Source organism: Folsomia candida, unplaced genomic scaffold (genome assembly GCF_002217175.1).
Source record: "Folsomia candida strain VU population unplaced genomic scaffold, ASM221717v1 Fcan01_Sc002, whole genome shotgun sequence".
Lineage (NCBI taxonomy): Eukaryota > Metazoa > Arthropoda > Collembola > Entomobryomorpha > Isotomidae > Folsomia > Folsomia candida.
The window spans coordinates 16,610,844-16,628,288 of NW_019091194.1; the positions used below are offsets into that span (position 1 = coordinate 16,610,844).

Here is a 17,445-nt window from a genome sequence, read left to right on the forward strand (position 1 = left end):
ACACAACAATCAGATCTGCATATAAATCAAATGGAATATTTGGCCAAGAGAAAAAAAGACTGATTAGTATTCTGCATGGGTGCATTATCATCGATAGTCTACTCCTCAACAAATATCCGGTTGTTTTGTCTACATTTTTTAAGATACCTACAAATGTACTTATCTACGTAAAAGTATGCAGTGGTTATTTCTCAATTAAAGCTTGAAACTTAAATACCAATAATTGGGCAATATTAATTTTATTCACTTATTGCTAGTACTTAAGTACATTACACGTACCTTAGATTACAATAACTTAGGAGCTAATTATGCCTCAATTGAATAATTAGATACTACTTAAGGAAATGCAGAACCTATTAGAAAATTTTTGCCACGCGGCAAAGTAAAACCTTAAATTACGCCTATTACAGAGTTATTATTACACTTACTGAATGTCTTCAACTGCAAATCCTCACTTTCTTTTATCTTAACTTTCCAGTAAAAATTACACATTGGACATTATATATTAAGTAAGTTTTACGTATTTTTTTGCTACAAACATCAAATATTTGGCAACCAGGATGGAAATTAGCTTGACTGTGACCTGATGCCATTGGTTCAATTTTACTAAAATATGGCTCATTTAGCATAAAGTAGTTTTGTAAAATAAACAACAATAAATAATGCAATACTGTAGAAACTTGGTTGTTTTAAAAGGATTTGAGATCGTGGGTGAGCATATCTATTATGTGACTCCATTCCTGTTTTTACCCAATAAAACTTGATCATGAAATAATAGCTGAAATTACAGCATTGATCTTTGAGAAGTTGTAGACAGGAACAAGACAAACATCTGTCTACATACATTCCATTACTCCACCATTCAAAAATTCATAACTTTCCAACGTATGCGCAGATACAGGAATTTGATTGTGAGGCGAAATCCAATCAATTGCAAAAAAAGAAGAGGTTTCACTTTCAAAATTTCTCTTGAAGCGTTTGTGCATCACTCGCACCGCACGACGTAACACACCATTTCAGTGTCCACTGCTTGGCTGACATGACATTTTGCATGTGAGCCTTGTTGGTGATCAAATTATTATCAAACGTGGAGGAAATAATAAATAAAAAGATGTGAATCGGAACCAAATGCATTTGTAGTTTTGCTGCTGCTAAAATTGAAACCATTGTCACTCGTCGGACTATTTAGACTAGAATAGAAGAATACATAAGTGAGGACTAGTACCACAAGAGGTAATCGTAATAAAGATCAGAGGTTATAGTTTAAATACTTAGTTTTAGTTACATATTCTCCACTACACTTGCTGACGAAAAATCACATCACACTCACACACGCTGTCATTTTGCAAACTAGGAGGTTGTCATATTTAAAATACAATTTGATTAAATTATATATTTCACCACACACTTTACAAAATCCTGCCGATACATTACTCTTTTATTCTTTTTACTGCCCTTAAGATTAGCATATCTGTAGTTTGGATAAGGAGATTTGTAGCCCATTACGCTGCACTGCCGTTGCTGTTGGGTGGGGACGTGGAGCTGTCTTCTTTGTTGAAATAGTACTCGTGGTAGTAGAGAGGATAGCCTCCGGTGGCCGAGGTTGGGACTGGATTTGTGGAGGAGGAGGAGGACGAGGACGTCCCATTGCCGTTCGTGCCAACAGAACCGTTCATCCCACCACCCACACCCCCTCCATTTCCGGAAACATTTGCGGCGGCAGCAGCGGCGATGGCGGCGTAGCTGGGAGGGAGACTTATGTCTGGTATTGTAACATCGGGGTGGTTGCCAAGTTTGGATGATGATGAGAAGTATTCATACGGAGAGATGAGAGGCTCTTGTTGATGTACCATTCTTCCTCCACCGGGTTCATCCCTGTTGCATGTAAACCAAGCTTCGAGATTTTATTAAAACAGTTTACCAATGGCGTCCAATTTTTGGTTCTGGTTCAAAACGCCCCTGATCAGAATGTGTTAACTTACCCATGGGATCTTGTCTTATGCCCGACACGGAGGACATGTTGCTGGCCGAGTGGGGCATCGAGAAAGGAGCAGAATGGGCCATGGATGGATAACCACTTCCCGTCGTCATCTGCCGAAATAGGTTGTCGCTCTAGAAAATCAAGATTCTCATCAGAATTTGATGATACTTTAATAACATCCATACCGCAAAAAATATCTAAGATTAAATACGACTAATTTGCAAAATATTAAGAGAAATTTTATGGAAATTTAAACATGCAGTCTTGTTGAATTCACTAAATTCATTTGAATCAAATACTGAAATGCAGGTTTTCTTTCTTGGCAAACTGAGTTATGAGTCGCTTGGCAGAAGATTCGCAATCAATAACGAGATGCCAAATTGGTTACTTGTTCATTCAGATTATTATTTCATAAATTCTACATGTTATTAGCCGGCAAAAAATTAAAATTCATTGTGCATCATCAGTTTTGCACGGTTATTCATTCGCAAACTTTGTATTCCACCTTAAAATTTGCCACTTTCTTTAAAAACAGAAGTATTTATGCGTTGTTTTTGTGGTTGTAGTGTTTTCATAGAATAAAAAAATTACCTGAGGGTAGCGATTCATAGTGTTGATGGAGTTGATGTTAGCATGTGGGTAGTGCTGGTATCCACGACTGGCTGTGGGATATATATTTCGCATCATCGACCCATTGCATGAAGGGAGGACCGAAGGGGCCAGCGCCTTTTGGAGCTGTTTCTCCTGCTTTCGATATTTGGCTCGACGATTTTGAAACCAAACCTAAAAATTTCATTGAAAATGTTGGTCAAATAAATACGTATGAAAAGCTGCCGTGAAAAACCAAAGTCTAGCCGAGGACCATTTGTCATCAAAATCATTCCATTTTGATAAACCTTTTTCAACTAAATATGCACAAAGCTACGTTCAGCACCCTCGTTTCCGAGTGAATTTGAAATTATTGCAAGAATAAGGCAAGACTACCCAGCTGCTGACTTTTATGCCTCCGGAAACAGGATTTCATCCCCATTTCTGGAGTGCTTATCCGAGAAAATAAGTTTCAGATTCATTCACAGTTTGTTAATGCATCTCCGTCCACTTTCTCATCATCACGAAGGAGCAAGTTCCAACTCTTCTTTCCCCTTCCTCCACAACTTTCAACTCTTGTACACACTGATATGCACATCATGCTCAACTTGTGTGAATTCCTTTGTGCACTTCAGCAGAGCGAACTCAAAGTGGAAAACCAAGCAGCCAAGCGATGAAGAATCTCTTACCCAACAAGCTCGCATTTTCAATATAAAAATCATCATCGGGCATTTATTTACCCCGTCGTTTCCCGTTGTTTCGTGATCTATCTTTATCACTGACTTTTAAGATTTACAAAAGTCTCAACGAAATTGAACCTCTAAATAATTTCCATTTTACTCTCAGCCTTAGACAAAAATACCGATCTACAATGACTGATTTCATCGCGATGTGAAACAGAACTTGGTGTGTGGGCTCCTCGAGAGGATATAAAAAAGTATCCGAGGAAGAGGAACTAGTTTCGACTTGAGAAGAAGCGGAACTATTTTCTACGTTTTCCAAATTCCAACATTTTGCCGACAGTCGTGCTCCTCAGTTGAAGTACGTGCAAGTACTTCGTTTACTTCGTTTGCTTTTCTCCACTCTCTTCTTGCTGATGAAGTATACAAAGAAGAAATCTACTTCGCATTCACTCCATTGAGACCGAGTGAGCCTCTTCTTCTTCTTCTGCTTCCATTGCTGAATCTGTGGAGAGTTAGTGTTACGGGGCGAGGAGTGTTCACAGAGAATGGAGGCCGTGGTGGGAGAAAGTTTACAAATTTGCCATCCTTGTGTACAGATATAATTTCCTAGATAGCTGGGAAACTCGTCCTCATCACGACATTTCTGAGCTAATCTCTTGAAAAACAACTCTGTTGGGACGCAAGTAGAAAGCGACGACCTGGTCCCTGTAGAATGTGGAGCACTTTCTCCAGATATAAGAGCATAGCACCCGCTCGCCCTCCTCTTATATGACATATCCATCCTAATCTGATGACTCTGATGTTCATTTGATTTATTTTCTTCATTACCTTCACAATTTGAACTCTACCGAGCTTGAAATGCCTGTAAAATAATTTCAGGTAATGCAATAATATCAGTTTCCATTGTGGAAATCTTAAATTGAACATCCCAATGGAGAATTAAGAGCTTCCTTTCTCCGTCTTTCCTCTCTCTTCGGCTGCCTCTTCCTCCTCCTCCGTGATCTTATTTTTTATATGTATGCCTTCCATCCAACAATGAATGGGAACGGGAAACTGGATGAACAAATTTTGTAATTTCATTTCATTCAAACATCTCTGTTTCTCCTAACTGTTCCATTTACCAGCAACTTACCCAATCAACCCAATTTGCTAATAAGTAACTGTATTAACTAACCATTTATTTGTGTCAGGTTTTATCATGTTGCAGAGACCGTGACTGATTTAAGGAAAATGTGTCACGATGACGGAACAGTTTTGGGTTTTACAATAATATTTATTTTGGTATTTTAGTAAATATTTCAGACGGATGATATAAAGCACTGGACAGATTTCATTGTCGGAGGAGGAGGCCTTTTTACATTGGTCTGACTCACATTGCTATCTATCCATATATAAATATCTTCCTCTATTTGGCTCATCATAGTTTTGGAAAACCAAAGCCGAGGAGAGGAGCAAATTGTGAAAATGTTGGATAATGTCATCGCGTCCTTTCTCCTCCCCAGCAAATATCGATGGCAAAGCTGGTGACGACGACAAGAGAAGAATCCCAAGCGAACCCAGCTCTTGAACAACTTTCCAACTCGTCCGTGTTGGGCTCTCTGGGGAAACACACCGTCAAATGGAAGCTCTAATTGAATTATGTGTCCTATCACTGTTCACTGTGCCAGCCAACAGCAACATCCAAAGCAAGCCACCAAAATAATACAAAACTGACAGACACCACCACCACTGACGACGACGACGACGACGAGAGAGATATTTCTGCTGGCGAGTATCAAAGACTCCATTTGATGCATTTGATGTCCACCGTTTTTCAGGGAATGTGACGAAAAGCGAGTTTCCTCCTGTTATGTATCGCGGATCTCTGATAGATATACGTATTTATATAGATATACGTACGTACGTATGTACATGCATCGCATGATGTGTCCACCACTAAACGAAGTCTCTTGTAATTCCGGTGCCATCATCATCATCATCCAACTCCGGCTCAAGTCGAACATCTCAAATTTTCCCAAAGTTAGGAAACGTCAATAACTATAGGAGAGAGACCAGATCAGCAGCAAAAGTCGAATGACTACTGTAACTCATCATCATCATTATCGCCACCGTCTTTACACTTCTTTTTTTTCCTCTCGCTTTCTCTTTCGTATTTCTGTCACTAAATGAAAATTCTTCCCACTCCTTCATCCTGATAGTTCTTTGTGGTGGCCGTGTAATAAGACTCGGCGTATCAGACTTGAAGTTTGTACTCCTTCAAGTACACGCAAACTTTCTCCCAATCTTTACAACGGAAATTAGCACCAACCGGAAAATCATGGAGGCGGAAACTAACTGGCCAACTAGCACGACTACGACTACAACACCGTGTGGGTGCTTCCGCCATTGTTCATGAAATGTAACTTGGCATATTCAATTCATAGTCTTCTTGACTTTGACGGGAAGTCAGCTCTGTAGCTCTACAACGACGGAGAGAGGGTGGCCTCCCTCTCTCGTTGTTGCTAATATGCAATCCTCTCCTCCTGCTGGAGTCGTGAGTGACTTCCCCTCGCTCAAAGCAAACTCTGCCCGGATGTACCGAACAATAGTACATACAAACTGCCTGATGTGTGCTATGCCAAAGTTGGAGAGAGAAAACGAGGAAACATGGGAAGACCGTCGACGACGGCGAGGAGGGTTGTCAGTTGTTCCTCCTCAAACTTTACACATTTTCTCACAACAATTGTACTGTCCACCAGCCAGCATGGCGAACGATCGTCAAATACAAGACGACGGGGACGGACTAGATATTTTGACTCTGAGCACCAGCAACCACTTTGAGACTCAAATGACTAATGATGATTGGCAGCCAGGTTGGGGTCTGGTAATAGCCTTGAATCCCCGACACTGGAGACATTTACTCCCTTGTTTTTCATGCACATACATACATGTACATATGTGTTATGGAACTTCGAAAATGAATTTGTGGAGGAATATATGATGTAATCGAACTTGAAGTACGAGCAATTTATAAAAATCAGAAAATAATTTAGCAAAGTTTAAAGTTTTTTCCCAAGTTTTATTAAAGAACATGAATCTCGCATTATTTTATATGTTCCTAAGTACCTTGCAGATGAGCCTGTTTCGAAACATGTTATTTTGCATTTATTTTGTATTGGCTGAATTCAAACCAAACTGGCATGTTTTTACGTGTGAGTGTGTATTTCAAAGATGACTGCCTGGCATCAGCTTTTCCACTCTGCCCATCTCCAACCCAACTTCAAGCCTCATCTTTCTCCAGCAGGGCTTTTAACGTAGGCAAATTAGATTTGGGAGGAATAATGGAGATTTACATGAAAGCCTCTTACTCTCTACTTTCCACTCAGAATTTCCACATCCATCCATCCATCCCACCAACCAACCAAGGCTGCCATTACCTACCAGCAGCAGCATATTTAGCATTTCAAACCGAAACCAACTCCTGCGTTGACACCGAAATCCAAAATGATGAGTAGGACGCAATGACTCACTTTGACATGTGTAGCCACATGCCAGGTTATTACTCTGATAAGCAGAAATGTCAACTCGAAATAACCACCAAGAGCCAACTAAAAACATTCAGAAATTGGCATGTCAAAGAAAAAATTTACTCTTTCTGAAAACACAAGAATTTAATCATTTTCAGGAACAAGGAGTCTGGAAGATACGATCTCAGATTTTTCAAACATGTTGTACAGATGACATGCACTTAATAACCAAAGAAAGTTGTCCTGCTTTCACCCAAATTACAATTTCCTCCAGAGCTTCGCTACACTACACATCCTCAATATTTCCCAATTTCCTCTTCTCCTTACATGTACATAACCCGTCAAAAATGAAACATCTCTCTGCTCCATCATAAATTTCGACATCAATAAGAAGAAGGCTCACTTAAACTTAAATTGCAATAACGGTAACAGCGGTGGAGAGAAGAAAGGCCTCTCAAACAGAGTAGAAATTTCCCACACTTTTTTGCTCACTTTTACCAGACTCCATTTCATAAGAATTTTAAGATCTTAGAAAATCAGCCTTGTCGTCTCCCATCTTCCTTTTTTTATGAGGTGAAAGTGGAGTAATATGTGAGAGAGGGAGATGGCTTTTATTTCTGAAAGTTCATCCGCTGCTTCTTGCTTTGCTACCCACCCGTATGTCGTGACTATATTAAATTTCCTCTCCCAGAGCATACAATTTAGGAATTTACCTGCGGTTTCTCATCTTGCACTCACAAAAGCTGAAGGATGTAAATTGTGAGTACGTTCAAGCCTGGGGGGAATTGCAGGTAAATGCTGAAGAGGAGGAGGGATCTCCGCTTTATATCTTCCTCCTGAAATCTTACATGTCTACGTATGCAGCTCAGAGAAATGATGTACTTCCGCTTAAAATTTTACACAAGGTTTACATAAACTTGGGAAATGCCTTGTTAAAGCGAAATGTGGAGAAAGCTTTACCATTTTTGGATATGCTCGAAAATGTTTATTTTTTCCAAATTGTACGCCCTGCCGTGAAGGATGCAGCAAAATAATACGGGAGGCCTCGTCGTCCTCTATAAATAACGACATCCATTTCGTCTTTGAAACCCATGAATCCATGATTGCGCATATTTCCTCCCACTTTGGATTCATATCATATAATCCATATGCAAATTCTAAATTGAATGTTCAAATAGCAATTGTTCGTTTACTTGTGCTTTCTCTCTTTCTCTCAGTTTGCCGAAAGGACGATGTGAAATTGTTCCATGAATTTGAAATGAGATGCAAAAGAGTTTTCAAGCAATAATAATAATAATGATAAGTGGAGGAAGGAGGATCCCTAGTTATCAAGAGACATAATCATAATAATGGAAGTATGGAAATCATTTGTTTAATACGAGTCAGAGTCAGCACTAGATTAATTTAGCAGTTTACGTGAGACGAAGAACAAAACAGGCTCGATAAGGCTATTTCCATAATGCCCCTTTCTCTAAGCCAAACGTCAAATATTTATATATTCTCTCCCAACTTGACTACGATGTACATTACAAACTCTTGCAACATTGTTTCTATTCATAGTCCATCGTAATAAGTCTCAAAATTCCCCAACGTTGATTATTGTAGAATATGCACATGCATATGCTTGACTATTACCATTATTGACCTCTAATAAATATTGAGAGCTAGAGCAGGATGAGCAGCAGTTGTTAATTACCTGTATCCGGGCTTCATTAAGCTTCGTGGTCCGAGCAAGCTCTTCCCGGCAATAAATGTCTGGGTAATGGCTTTTGGAGAAAGCTTGAAACAGATTAAGAGTTATTAGCATATTGGGAAGAGACCACATTGGATTAGATTAAAAGAATTTCCTTCAACTTTGAATCCCCATTTCTCATAAATAAACTTACCAGATTCTAATTCGGCTAATTGTTCCTGGCAAACAAATTAATCACATTTTTTAGCTCATTCTCGGTATTGTGAAAAGGGTGAAAATTGGGAGGACATACTTGGGTGAAAGTCGTTCGATGCCTTCGTCTCGCAGGGGTCGGGCAGGTGGAGGACGTTGGAGTATGGCTGTGGTTCGCCCCACCTGAGCCCATTCCCAGGCCTGAGGAATTCTCCGACTTCAACTTCTTGAAAGCACCGATTTCTTGTCCTGGTGAATCAAAATTAAATCATTTCTCCACAATTGGATGGCAAACGGGGTGGGCCGCGTCCTAATTATAATTGCTTTATCGAATCTCCAACCCCAAACCAAAAACTCGTAAATTTAAAAACAAACTACTCCTATTTCTGTCCACAACTTTATTTCGTCCCATTCTCAAGACGTTCCTGGGATGAGGTAAATAATGAACCAATTGAATTAGAAGCGAACCAATGTTTTAACTCAATATTCCGTTTGGTAGTGGTGCTAATTAATGCAATTACAAGTTGCACTCACCGCTGAAAAGGAACTAATTAGCTCAGAGTTATCAACTTTAGGTCGAATGGGGCAATTGAAGCAATAATAACCAGCAGCTACCTATTTAGCAACAAAGTAATACGTATAAATATGCACAGCCAATAGTTTGATTCAGTATTTGTTGTTCTCCAATTAGTCCAAGCAGGTTCAGAGTGGCTGTAAAGTGGCTCTGAGCGACAGTCCAGTTCTGGCTTAATTACCATTTCCAAGAATTTTAAATCAAACTCAAATAAAGTTACAATTACCGTGCTGGATAAGACGAAATCCTGTTCAAGCAACTTGTAAAGTTGCTCAATGCCTATATGTATTTATATGTGCGTGTGCTCACTTGCAAGGACTAATAATAAACCCACCCACAATCTCACAACACTTGTTAAACTAATTGAAAGTGATGATCATCAAATCAAACTGCTACAAAAGAAAGAATGCCAAATCTTGGATCAATTTATAAAATGTCACTTTCGATTTACATTTCTTTACTCTCTTCTTTATGAGTGAATGACTTTCTTCAACAAAACTTTTCTTCCCGATTTATGTACATAAAGATGATCCCAACAACAAGGCACGACTGTCGGGAAGGAAACCTGCGGAGAAAGGACACGAGCCCTTGGAGCCAATGATCAGCAGTCAATAGCTACTGATTGAATGCCCGAGTGTGGCAAGGTTTGACGGCTTGAGCGTTTGAAGTGGTAAGGGCACGTGTTGCGAGTGACAATAAACAATGCAAGTCCCTACCGGGTGGGTTAGCAGGGATAACAAAGGGAGCCTTAAAGGATTACGCCCATTCAGTTCCTCCAGCCCCAACATTTCATAAAGGGTTCCTCCACTCGATTCGGCATGTGTAAGGACAGCTAATCTACCATGTTTAAAACTCAAATGGTGACAAGTGTTGCTGTGGGCAGAATCTATTTTCAGGGTGATGACAATTCTGTAACCTTTTGTCCAGCTCTTTATGTAGCTTGACATATGTACAGCTAGTGACCCTTGAAATCACAATAATAATGCAACCTGCCCTATCCATCCGTTCAGTATGCAGCAGAGTTAAGAGGTTCCAAGCATTTTTTACATGCATTCAAATAAATGAAAAACGCTACCTGCTGATTCTACAATTAAAATCTCTTTCCAATCCTCACTCCCTTTTTAAAATCCTTCAAGTTTTTAGAGTGTCAAGGGCTCTGAGGCTAATTTGGTAAGGGGAACATGTGCTCAAAAAGTAGTTGACTTTTTCCCTGACTTACACACATGCAACACGCACAGATAACATGTGAATGGAAAGAATTGGACTTACCAGAGTGGTCTGAAAGCGTTCTGGACAATCCGGGCCCTCCGACGGCAGCTGATAAGGCGGCGTCTGAGGAGTGGAGGCTGTAGAGGGTGGCGAACGAGTCCTCGCATTTTACACCCCCGCCGCCCCCACGCTTCATGTCCAGCCGGTCCTCGTGCATGGATCGGTTGTCCTCCATCATCTTTGCGTTGGCAAAGGAAGCTTGGCTTAACATTTTTGAATGATAATATTGTGAAAAATTGTGCGAAATTATGAGTCTGAAGTAGTCCCACTTGAAATGTCAATCGTGACTTGTTCCCTACTCAAATCAAGTTCATTTAAGGGATTAGACGCATTATGACAACGTAAAACAGCAGTATGCACACAGCAGACGTGTATCAAACATTGAGACGAGTCGTGACACTTGCATTAATAGGAGTGAACTCAATTAGATAATGTACGTAAGCAGGTTAAACTCTGGGAAACTCAATTAATTAGCCGCTTCAGAGATATACGAGTATACCTCCCGCCGTATATGTGCGCGTAGCAAAAGTATGTGCTGTGATGCTATAGTTTAAGACGTGGATGTGCATATATCCTTTCTTCCGACCGAAACAAAATTACTCAAGTTGATTATATTTATCTTCGCCATTTATTCACTTAGGATTAGTTAACTTAGTCCCGAAATGCATTAGATTTATTTACTTGCTTCATACAGCTCGTTTCGCTAGTGTTTTTCTATCGAGTTATAGTAGTTTCGTGTCGCTGCTGATAAAATCAAGTGCGCTTTCACCCGATAAAATATGCTCGCAGGGTTTAACGCGGCTTCAGTCCTTCTTTTCACTTTCACTTGGAGCTATCTTGGTAAGTAAATATGTAGCAGTGAAAAATTGTTCCTTCTTCATTCATACACACGTCGCGTATTATTTATTATTACGTGTGTGCATTCGGGAAATGGAAAAAATCAGATTGGACAGATCAACAAGTTTGCTCCAATTTATTACTTTGACTCGCAAGCAAACTGATTATGGTAACTTGTATAGGTTTGTTGGAGTCTGGGATGTATAACGGTCTGGATGGCGGTCGGTTTAGGCTGCCGGACACCGGTGTGTTGGGAAGAGAGCGACGAAAAGACCAATATTGAATCAGGTGTAGTATAGCAGGGGAGTTAAATTAAGGGAATTGAATAAGGAGATTCACTTTTAAACTTTTTCTCGGACTTGACTTGATTTATCAAAAGGTGACTGCGAACTGTCCTCTCCCTCGTGGAGTGAATGGGCTATATGTGTGAATGATAATGCGGTCGTGGGCTCGGCAAGACGGGGAAAATATTTTGTTGGCGTACGACACCACGACGGACCAGAAAGGATTAGGTTCAGACGGGCTGAAAATGGAGGAGCAGGCTGGGGACCACTACTTTGTATTCATGAGGAGTGATTTATGTTAACCAATTTGTAACACCTATTCAATCAAAGTGAGTTGTGAGTTTTGAGTGTGGAATGTGTGAATTTTTTTTGGCTCGTGACAAGCGATAACGAAACGAAAGGTGACTAATGAGGTTAGTTTAGAGATACAGGTTTATAAGGGAGATTTTCCGTGCGCACTGGGAGATCCTTTTTCGGGAATTGTGTTATCCATCCCTCGCTTTCACCGTCCCTGACTCTGTGCTGATCCGCGGAGCAGACGACGAGCTTCAGAACAGACACGGCAAAGCAGTTTCAGACCAGAGAAAGGTCTGAAATACAGGGTTTGCACTCCATGCAAGCAGTCGAGGGATTCCATGCTCTAAACGCCAGCAGTGCTAGTGCCTTGATATGCATCTCGGTACTTTGTTCCAATATGTATACAAAGAAAAGACATGACAATATTCAGCCACCTTCTGGGACGGATTGTCCACAGCTTGTTGGCAGCTCTAGTAAATCCTACCTGTGACCCATGCTCATTTTTACACTACTTTCTCCACAATTAAAACATGCAAGCTTACAAGCAATGAGTAGTGCCATTAAATCGCAATCATACCACAATTATACTTTTTGTTGCTTTCACTTTTGCAAAAAACTATCACTTCATCTCTGCATCTCCCCCACCGATGCCGCTTCTTTCCTTGCCGTCTACAACATCACACCAAGACCATAACTTTTCGCATACCGGGAGAAATAAGGCAAAAGCGTCCCTCTGCTTTTTCCAGAGGAAGATGTGTCCATCTTCGTCGGTCCGTCTGCTTATTCCTCGTCGTGGTGGGGAAAGCACCCTCCTCCCTTCGCACCCGTCTTTCCGTTCCCAAGAACCAATCCTCTCCCAGCCCCGTCGTCTCCCTGGCAATCTCCCCCCACTCCCCCACCAGCCACTCGCCTCGCTCTGGGAGCCAAACGCCTGCGTTTTCCACTCTCCACTTTCTCCCAGCACTCACTCTCTCTCTCACTATTTCTCCTACAACAACTTCCACGCTGCCTCGTCTTCACCATCACCACGGCCGACAGAAAGGACTTTCACTTGGAAACGACTTTGATCTCATCTCCTTCATGACTTCTTTTCACCACGACGATCTCTTTATTCTGCCTCTGATAATTTCCTCACTTATCCACACAAAACTTCTTTTCTGCCACTTTATCCCTCGCACACAATAATAACCCATCCACGCTGGGTATGAAATGCTGCCAAATATTTTGCAAATCAAAACAGGTTTGAGTAGCACCTTTGTTTGGCGGAAATTGAATTTGTGTAATTTTTTGGATATCAGTATATATATGAATGACTGAATGCATCCCATTGAACTCGTGAGAGCTTAAATTTTTGTAAAGAAAGTCGAAATGATATGCAGATCGGATTAGTTAGTTCCATCAGCACGGCGGAAGATGAGAGATGGCAACAAATAAAGAGTGCGAGGATGAGTAGGAAGAAAGCTTATGAGTCGTTCGTCCTCTTCTATCCCAGTTCTTTTCATACACTTGTGACTTGTAATAAGCGCATTTTTCACGGTGTTTCACGGGAATAATTCAATCAGTTCAGTTTCAATAAATTATACAAACTTAACCCGTGCTGCACATTCATTCATTCATTCATTCACTCACTCATAAAGTAATTCAATAATTTCAATCTGTGTAATGCACTTTACGTAGTTTTCCTTTCTCAAACTCAATCTTCACCCAGTTTATTTGTGATGCCATCACCCACCGTTTGATGGAATTAGAATTATTACATTTTCCGTAATCAAACTTGTTACTCTTGAACCTTTATGAATACAGAAACAAAGTGGAATTTATTGCGCATATTGAAAATAAATGTACAGTGAGTCAATTCGATTTATTATTTACAAGGATAATACGTAATCCCTGCTCATGATAAATAAATAAACGACGACGTGGCTCAACAATGAGACTCTGCACCCCAAACTTAAACATCTAAAATGATGGGTGGTGTTGTTGGTTAATTTCCTACACGTGATGGGCAAGTGTCGTAGTGACAACATGGTCTGCGTGTGTTCGTATAAGAGTGTCAATTAGAGGACACGTATTTCAACAAACGACTCCCACTTACGCAGCACGTGTGTTTTGTCATGTAGTTGATTCAAACCCGTCGAATTCTAGCCAGAAACCAAACCATATTTCGATTCTGGTCATAAAATAAATACGTCGAAATTATAATAATCAGATCGAGTAATTTAAATGTTAGCCTGGGTTAAATGTTGGTGATTATCTCATTAAAACGAAATTTATTATTCGTAACCATCGGGTACGTTGCATCTCGTCCCACATTATGCTCCAATTTATAACACATTTTTGAGATTTCCCATTGTACAGACCTCACAACAATGCCTACAACACATATAAATCGTGCCATTAGTTTATGAATCCGGTGTCCAAAAATCTCACAGCTCATTGGACTCGTTGGGACGAAACCAATGCAGTGATTCAACGTGGGGCGAGAAGACAACGCGGAGTCGACAGATAAACAAGCAGCCTGCGTGCGTAGGTAGGATTCATAGGAACAACAAGAAGTGGCTTCTCCTCACACTTATGGCACTCGATTGTGGTCAATTTGGCGTAAAACTTGAATCATGCTGGACCAGAACGAATCAGTCATCATGATAAACTAACCACGGAAGATGCTAAATCCTATTTCGCAGAGGCACGTATTGAATACGCACATGACAGACGCAGCATTTATGGAACAGAGTAAATTTAAAAGGGAGACTACGAACGGTTGCATTGATCCTTTGCTCTAAATCGACTCCTGCTGTGCCAATTGTCAGTGTTCAATGGGCGATGCTCCGATGACCAGAGTGACAAATTATGCCACCATTTCCCCCTGGCACACCTGTCACAAAGTTCAACACAGCATGACAACATTATCATGCTCATCATAAATTAATAGAGACGTATGTACAAGACAAGTGATGGGCCGCAAATTACAGGCACCTCATAAATCTCAATGTGCCCCGAAATAAATCAGATCAGGTAAATAAATGGCTTATCCCTCCACACATAATGGACTTATCCATGGTTGAGCTAGTGCCATATTAGATTTTACATCCCGATCTGAATATTCCAACATTTGAATTCCTGCTAAATTCGGAAACCAAACGAGAAACCGAGAAGGAATTAAATCACGTCAGCTCTAACTAACCGAGTTGAATATTATCTGCTTGCTTGACATGGTTTCGCATGGATGTGGATTGTCTATTTCGAATTGGTGAAATTGATTCAATTTTGTGTCCAGTTCTAATACCGAGTCACCAACTGTCAGGCATGTTTATACGCATATCCACAAACACTGTAGCACAACCCAGTCTCCACTCAGATATATCTGTAGATAAGTTCGATAGCTTATACATACGTATACATATTGTTACTTTATTTTGCGATAGGAATCTTCTGAAAGCGAATTCAGATTTGAATCAGGGTTTGATGAAAGTGCAGCAGAAGAGCCCTTATGAGGCTAATCAGCCCATTCAAATATGATGAAGATCCATCCTCAGATACTTCAACTCGCCCAACTCATTGAATGCACAATTTTACAAAAACCAAGGGCCCCCACTCAATTTGTTCTGAATAAAAAGAAAGTCCACAGAATCATTTTTCAACGAAATATAAAAGTTTTTTTCTCCATTCATCATTAAAGTTTAGTTTTTACATTGTTTAAAATTCCGTCAAAGTTCATATCATATTAAGTATTTTTCCAAATTTTGCATACGTTAGATCTGCAAATGAAAATACACTTATGTTCTACACGAATGGCTTCCTTTTGATGCACAAAGTCAGATGAGACAATAGTTAAAAGACTGAACTCTTCAGGGAGCACAAAAGAGACAAAGAATATCACACTTGTAGCAGCAACACGCACATGAGCATCTTATTCGGCAGGATGAAACGTATCCTTTCACGAATAAGTAAGTCGTCATCATTGCCGTCATCTTTTTCCAATCGAATTCAACCATTTCCAAATTACAATTCGACATTTACCAGCAGCAGCAATTCTTGGTCGGTCGTCTTGCTTGGAGTGAAAGAGTCCCAAGAGGGGCGCGATTTACATCCCATTAAGAAGACACTTTTATCTCCCTACACACTGCATGTCATGCTCGTTGATTTGATGCTACACGAGTATGTAGGAGGCTAAAGGGGAAATAAAACCGTTTTTTATGTCCCTTCCCTCTCCGTCACTCATCCTTTGTTCTTCTGCACAGAGTGGAGCTGATTGATTTTGTATTGAGTGTGCGATGTGATAAAATGTGACAGACAAGTGCACATATGAGAACCGGTGGAGGAGAGGAATAAGAGAAATCCAATCCAGGTAGCACTTTAAAATTTGAAATATTGGAAGGAAAGGGTGGAAATCCAATGCAACATCCCATCAGCCATCACATACGCACGCACATATATTTTCAGGGAATGTTTGAGCCTCCTTCGGGACTTTTGAAAAATCTTATTTGATCAACATCAGTTTCCAATTTCCAATTTCATTTTGAAACTTAACTGCCGAGTTGCATGGGAGACACGTTTGAACCTTTTCAATTTTGGATTTATCGGAATTGGAAAATTTCATCAAATCTCTCAAAGGTGAGGTTGGTTTTGAATGCGACATTTGTCCTTCCCCAAGATTTCCCAGCAACAAAGTGTATTCTCAGATCTAATATTCTTCAAGGAGATGGTGCATGGCGGAATACTGCATTATAGTAAGAAAAAAAAGTCTAATACAATGTTTTTCATGAATATTTTACCCAAATTCCCACATTTTATACAGCAGTCTTGGATGACAAGCGAGTGTCACATTATTCGAGGTGGAGTGTGCGGCAGTGACAAAAATTGGTACATTTGACCATCGCATCATCCGTATAGCGTGGACGATGGGTTGGAGAAGATGAGGATACATATGCATTATGCGAATGGGATTATGTACGAGCCGAGCTTTCCCCTTAAAGGAATGATCACAGCGGTGGGCAGGCCATATTCCTTTTATCTGCGTGGACTCGGAAGGGAGTAGTCCTTTGTAGGCTAATTTATGGACACCCCCTCTTCAAAATACAAATATTATCCACATTTCTGCCCGTCGAGGTTCGGTTAGAGGGGAGCATCACAAAGACACGAGGAGATCACACAGGAATCGTCATCTGTCTCCCTTTTTATTCTCTCCATCTCTCCGCCCCGTTCCGTGTACTTCATTACCAATTACGCTCGTATTCTCATCCGTACAATTTTACATATCGAATGAAATGTAGCCGAGCGCAAGTAAAAAAAATTACTAAATAATCGACACAAGTAAATACATAGTAGTTAAAAAATACTGGAGAAAATGATGCGCAGATATATTTACTTTGGTTCCTTGAGGGTGATAATAGCCAGCATATTATTGTACTCCCACACGTAGGAGCGGCTCGTTTATTTCGTACATATCTCCTTGAAACGGCGTGGACGACGAGGACGAGCGGTGAATGAACAAACGAGAAGAAGGATGTCATTATATTTCTGAAAATGAGAAAGATAAGT

At 40.3% G+C, this 17,445-nt stretch overlaps 1 protein-coding gene and 1 long non-coding RNA gene across 3 annotated transcripts; both read right to left on the reverse strand.

Moving 5' to 3' along the window:
• Nucleotides 1-222: 222 nt before the first annotated feature.
• LOC110844641 (short stature homeobox protein 2) lies at nt 223-10,842 on the reverse strand. 2 transcript variants are annotated; one of them, XM_035848321.1, is made up of 7 exons: nt 10,487-10,842; nt 8,744-8,892; nt 8,645-8,669; nt 8,455-8,537; nt 2,573-2,764; nt 1,983-2,112; nt 223-1,894 (listed from the first exon to the last, which is right to left on the reverse strand). In XM_035848321.1, exons 1-7 carry the CDS (start codon nt 10,695-10,697, stop codon nt 1,503-1,505), a joined length of 1,182 nt encoding a protein of 393 aa, XP_035704214.1. In that variant the 5' UTR covers nt 10,698-10,842; the 3' UTR covers nt 223-1,502. The 2 variants fall into 2 exon arrangements, with proteins under 2 accessions (XP_035704214.1, XP_035704215.1); XM_035848322.1 differs by having other exon boundaries at nt 1,624-1,875.
• Nucleotides 8,908-9,847, reverse strand: LOC118434546. Its single transcript, XR_004834100.1, has 3 exons — nt 9,444-9,847; nt 9,178-9,258; nt 8,908-9,068 (listed from the first exon to the last, which is right to left on the reverse strand). It is a non-coding gene; the product is annotated as an uncharacterized LOC118434546 (long non-coding RNA).
• Nucleotides 10,843-17,445: the final 6,603 nt, after the last annotated feature.

Coding starts and splice junctions, on each gene's coding strand:
- LOC110844641 (XM_035848321.1), bottom strand. CDS start 10,697: ATGTTAAGCCAAGCTTCCTTTGCCAACGCAAAGATGATGGAGGACAAC. Junction 8,893..10,486: donor AACGCTTTCAGACCACTCTG/GTAAGTCCAATT, acceptor TTGATTCACCAG/GACAAGAAATCGGTGCTTTC. Junction 8,538..8,644: donor ATTAGCCGAATTAGAATCTG/GTAAGTTTATTT, acceptor ATCTGTTTCAAG/CTTTCTCCAAAAGCCATTAC.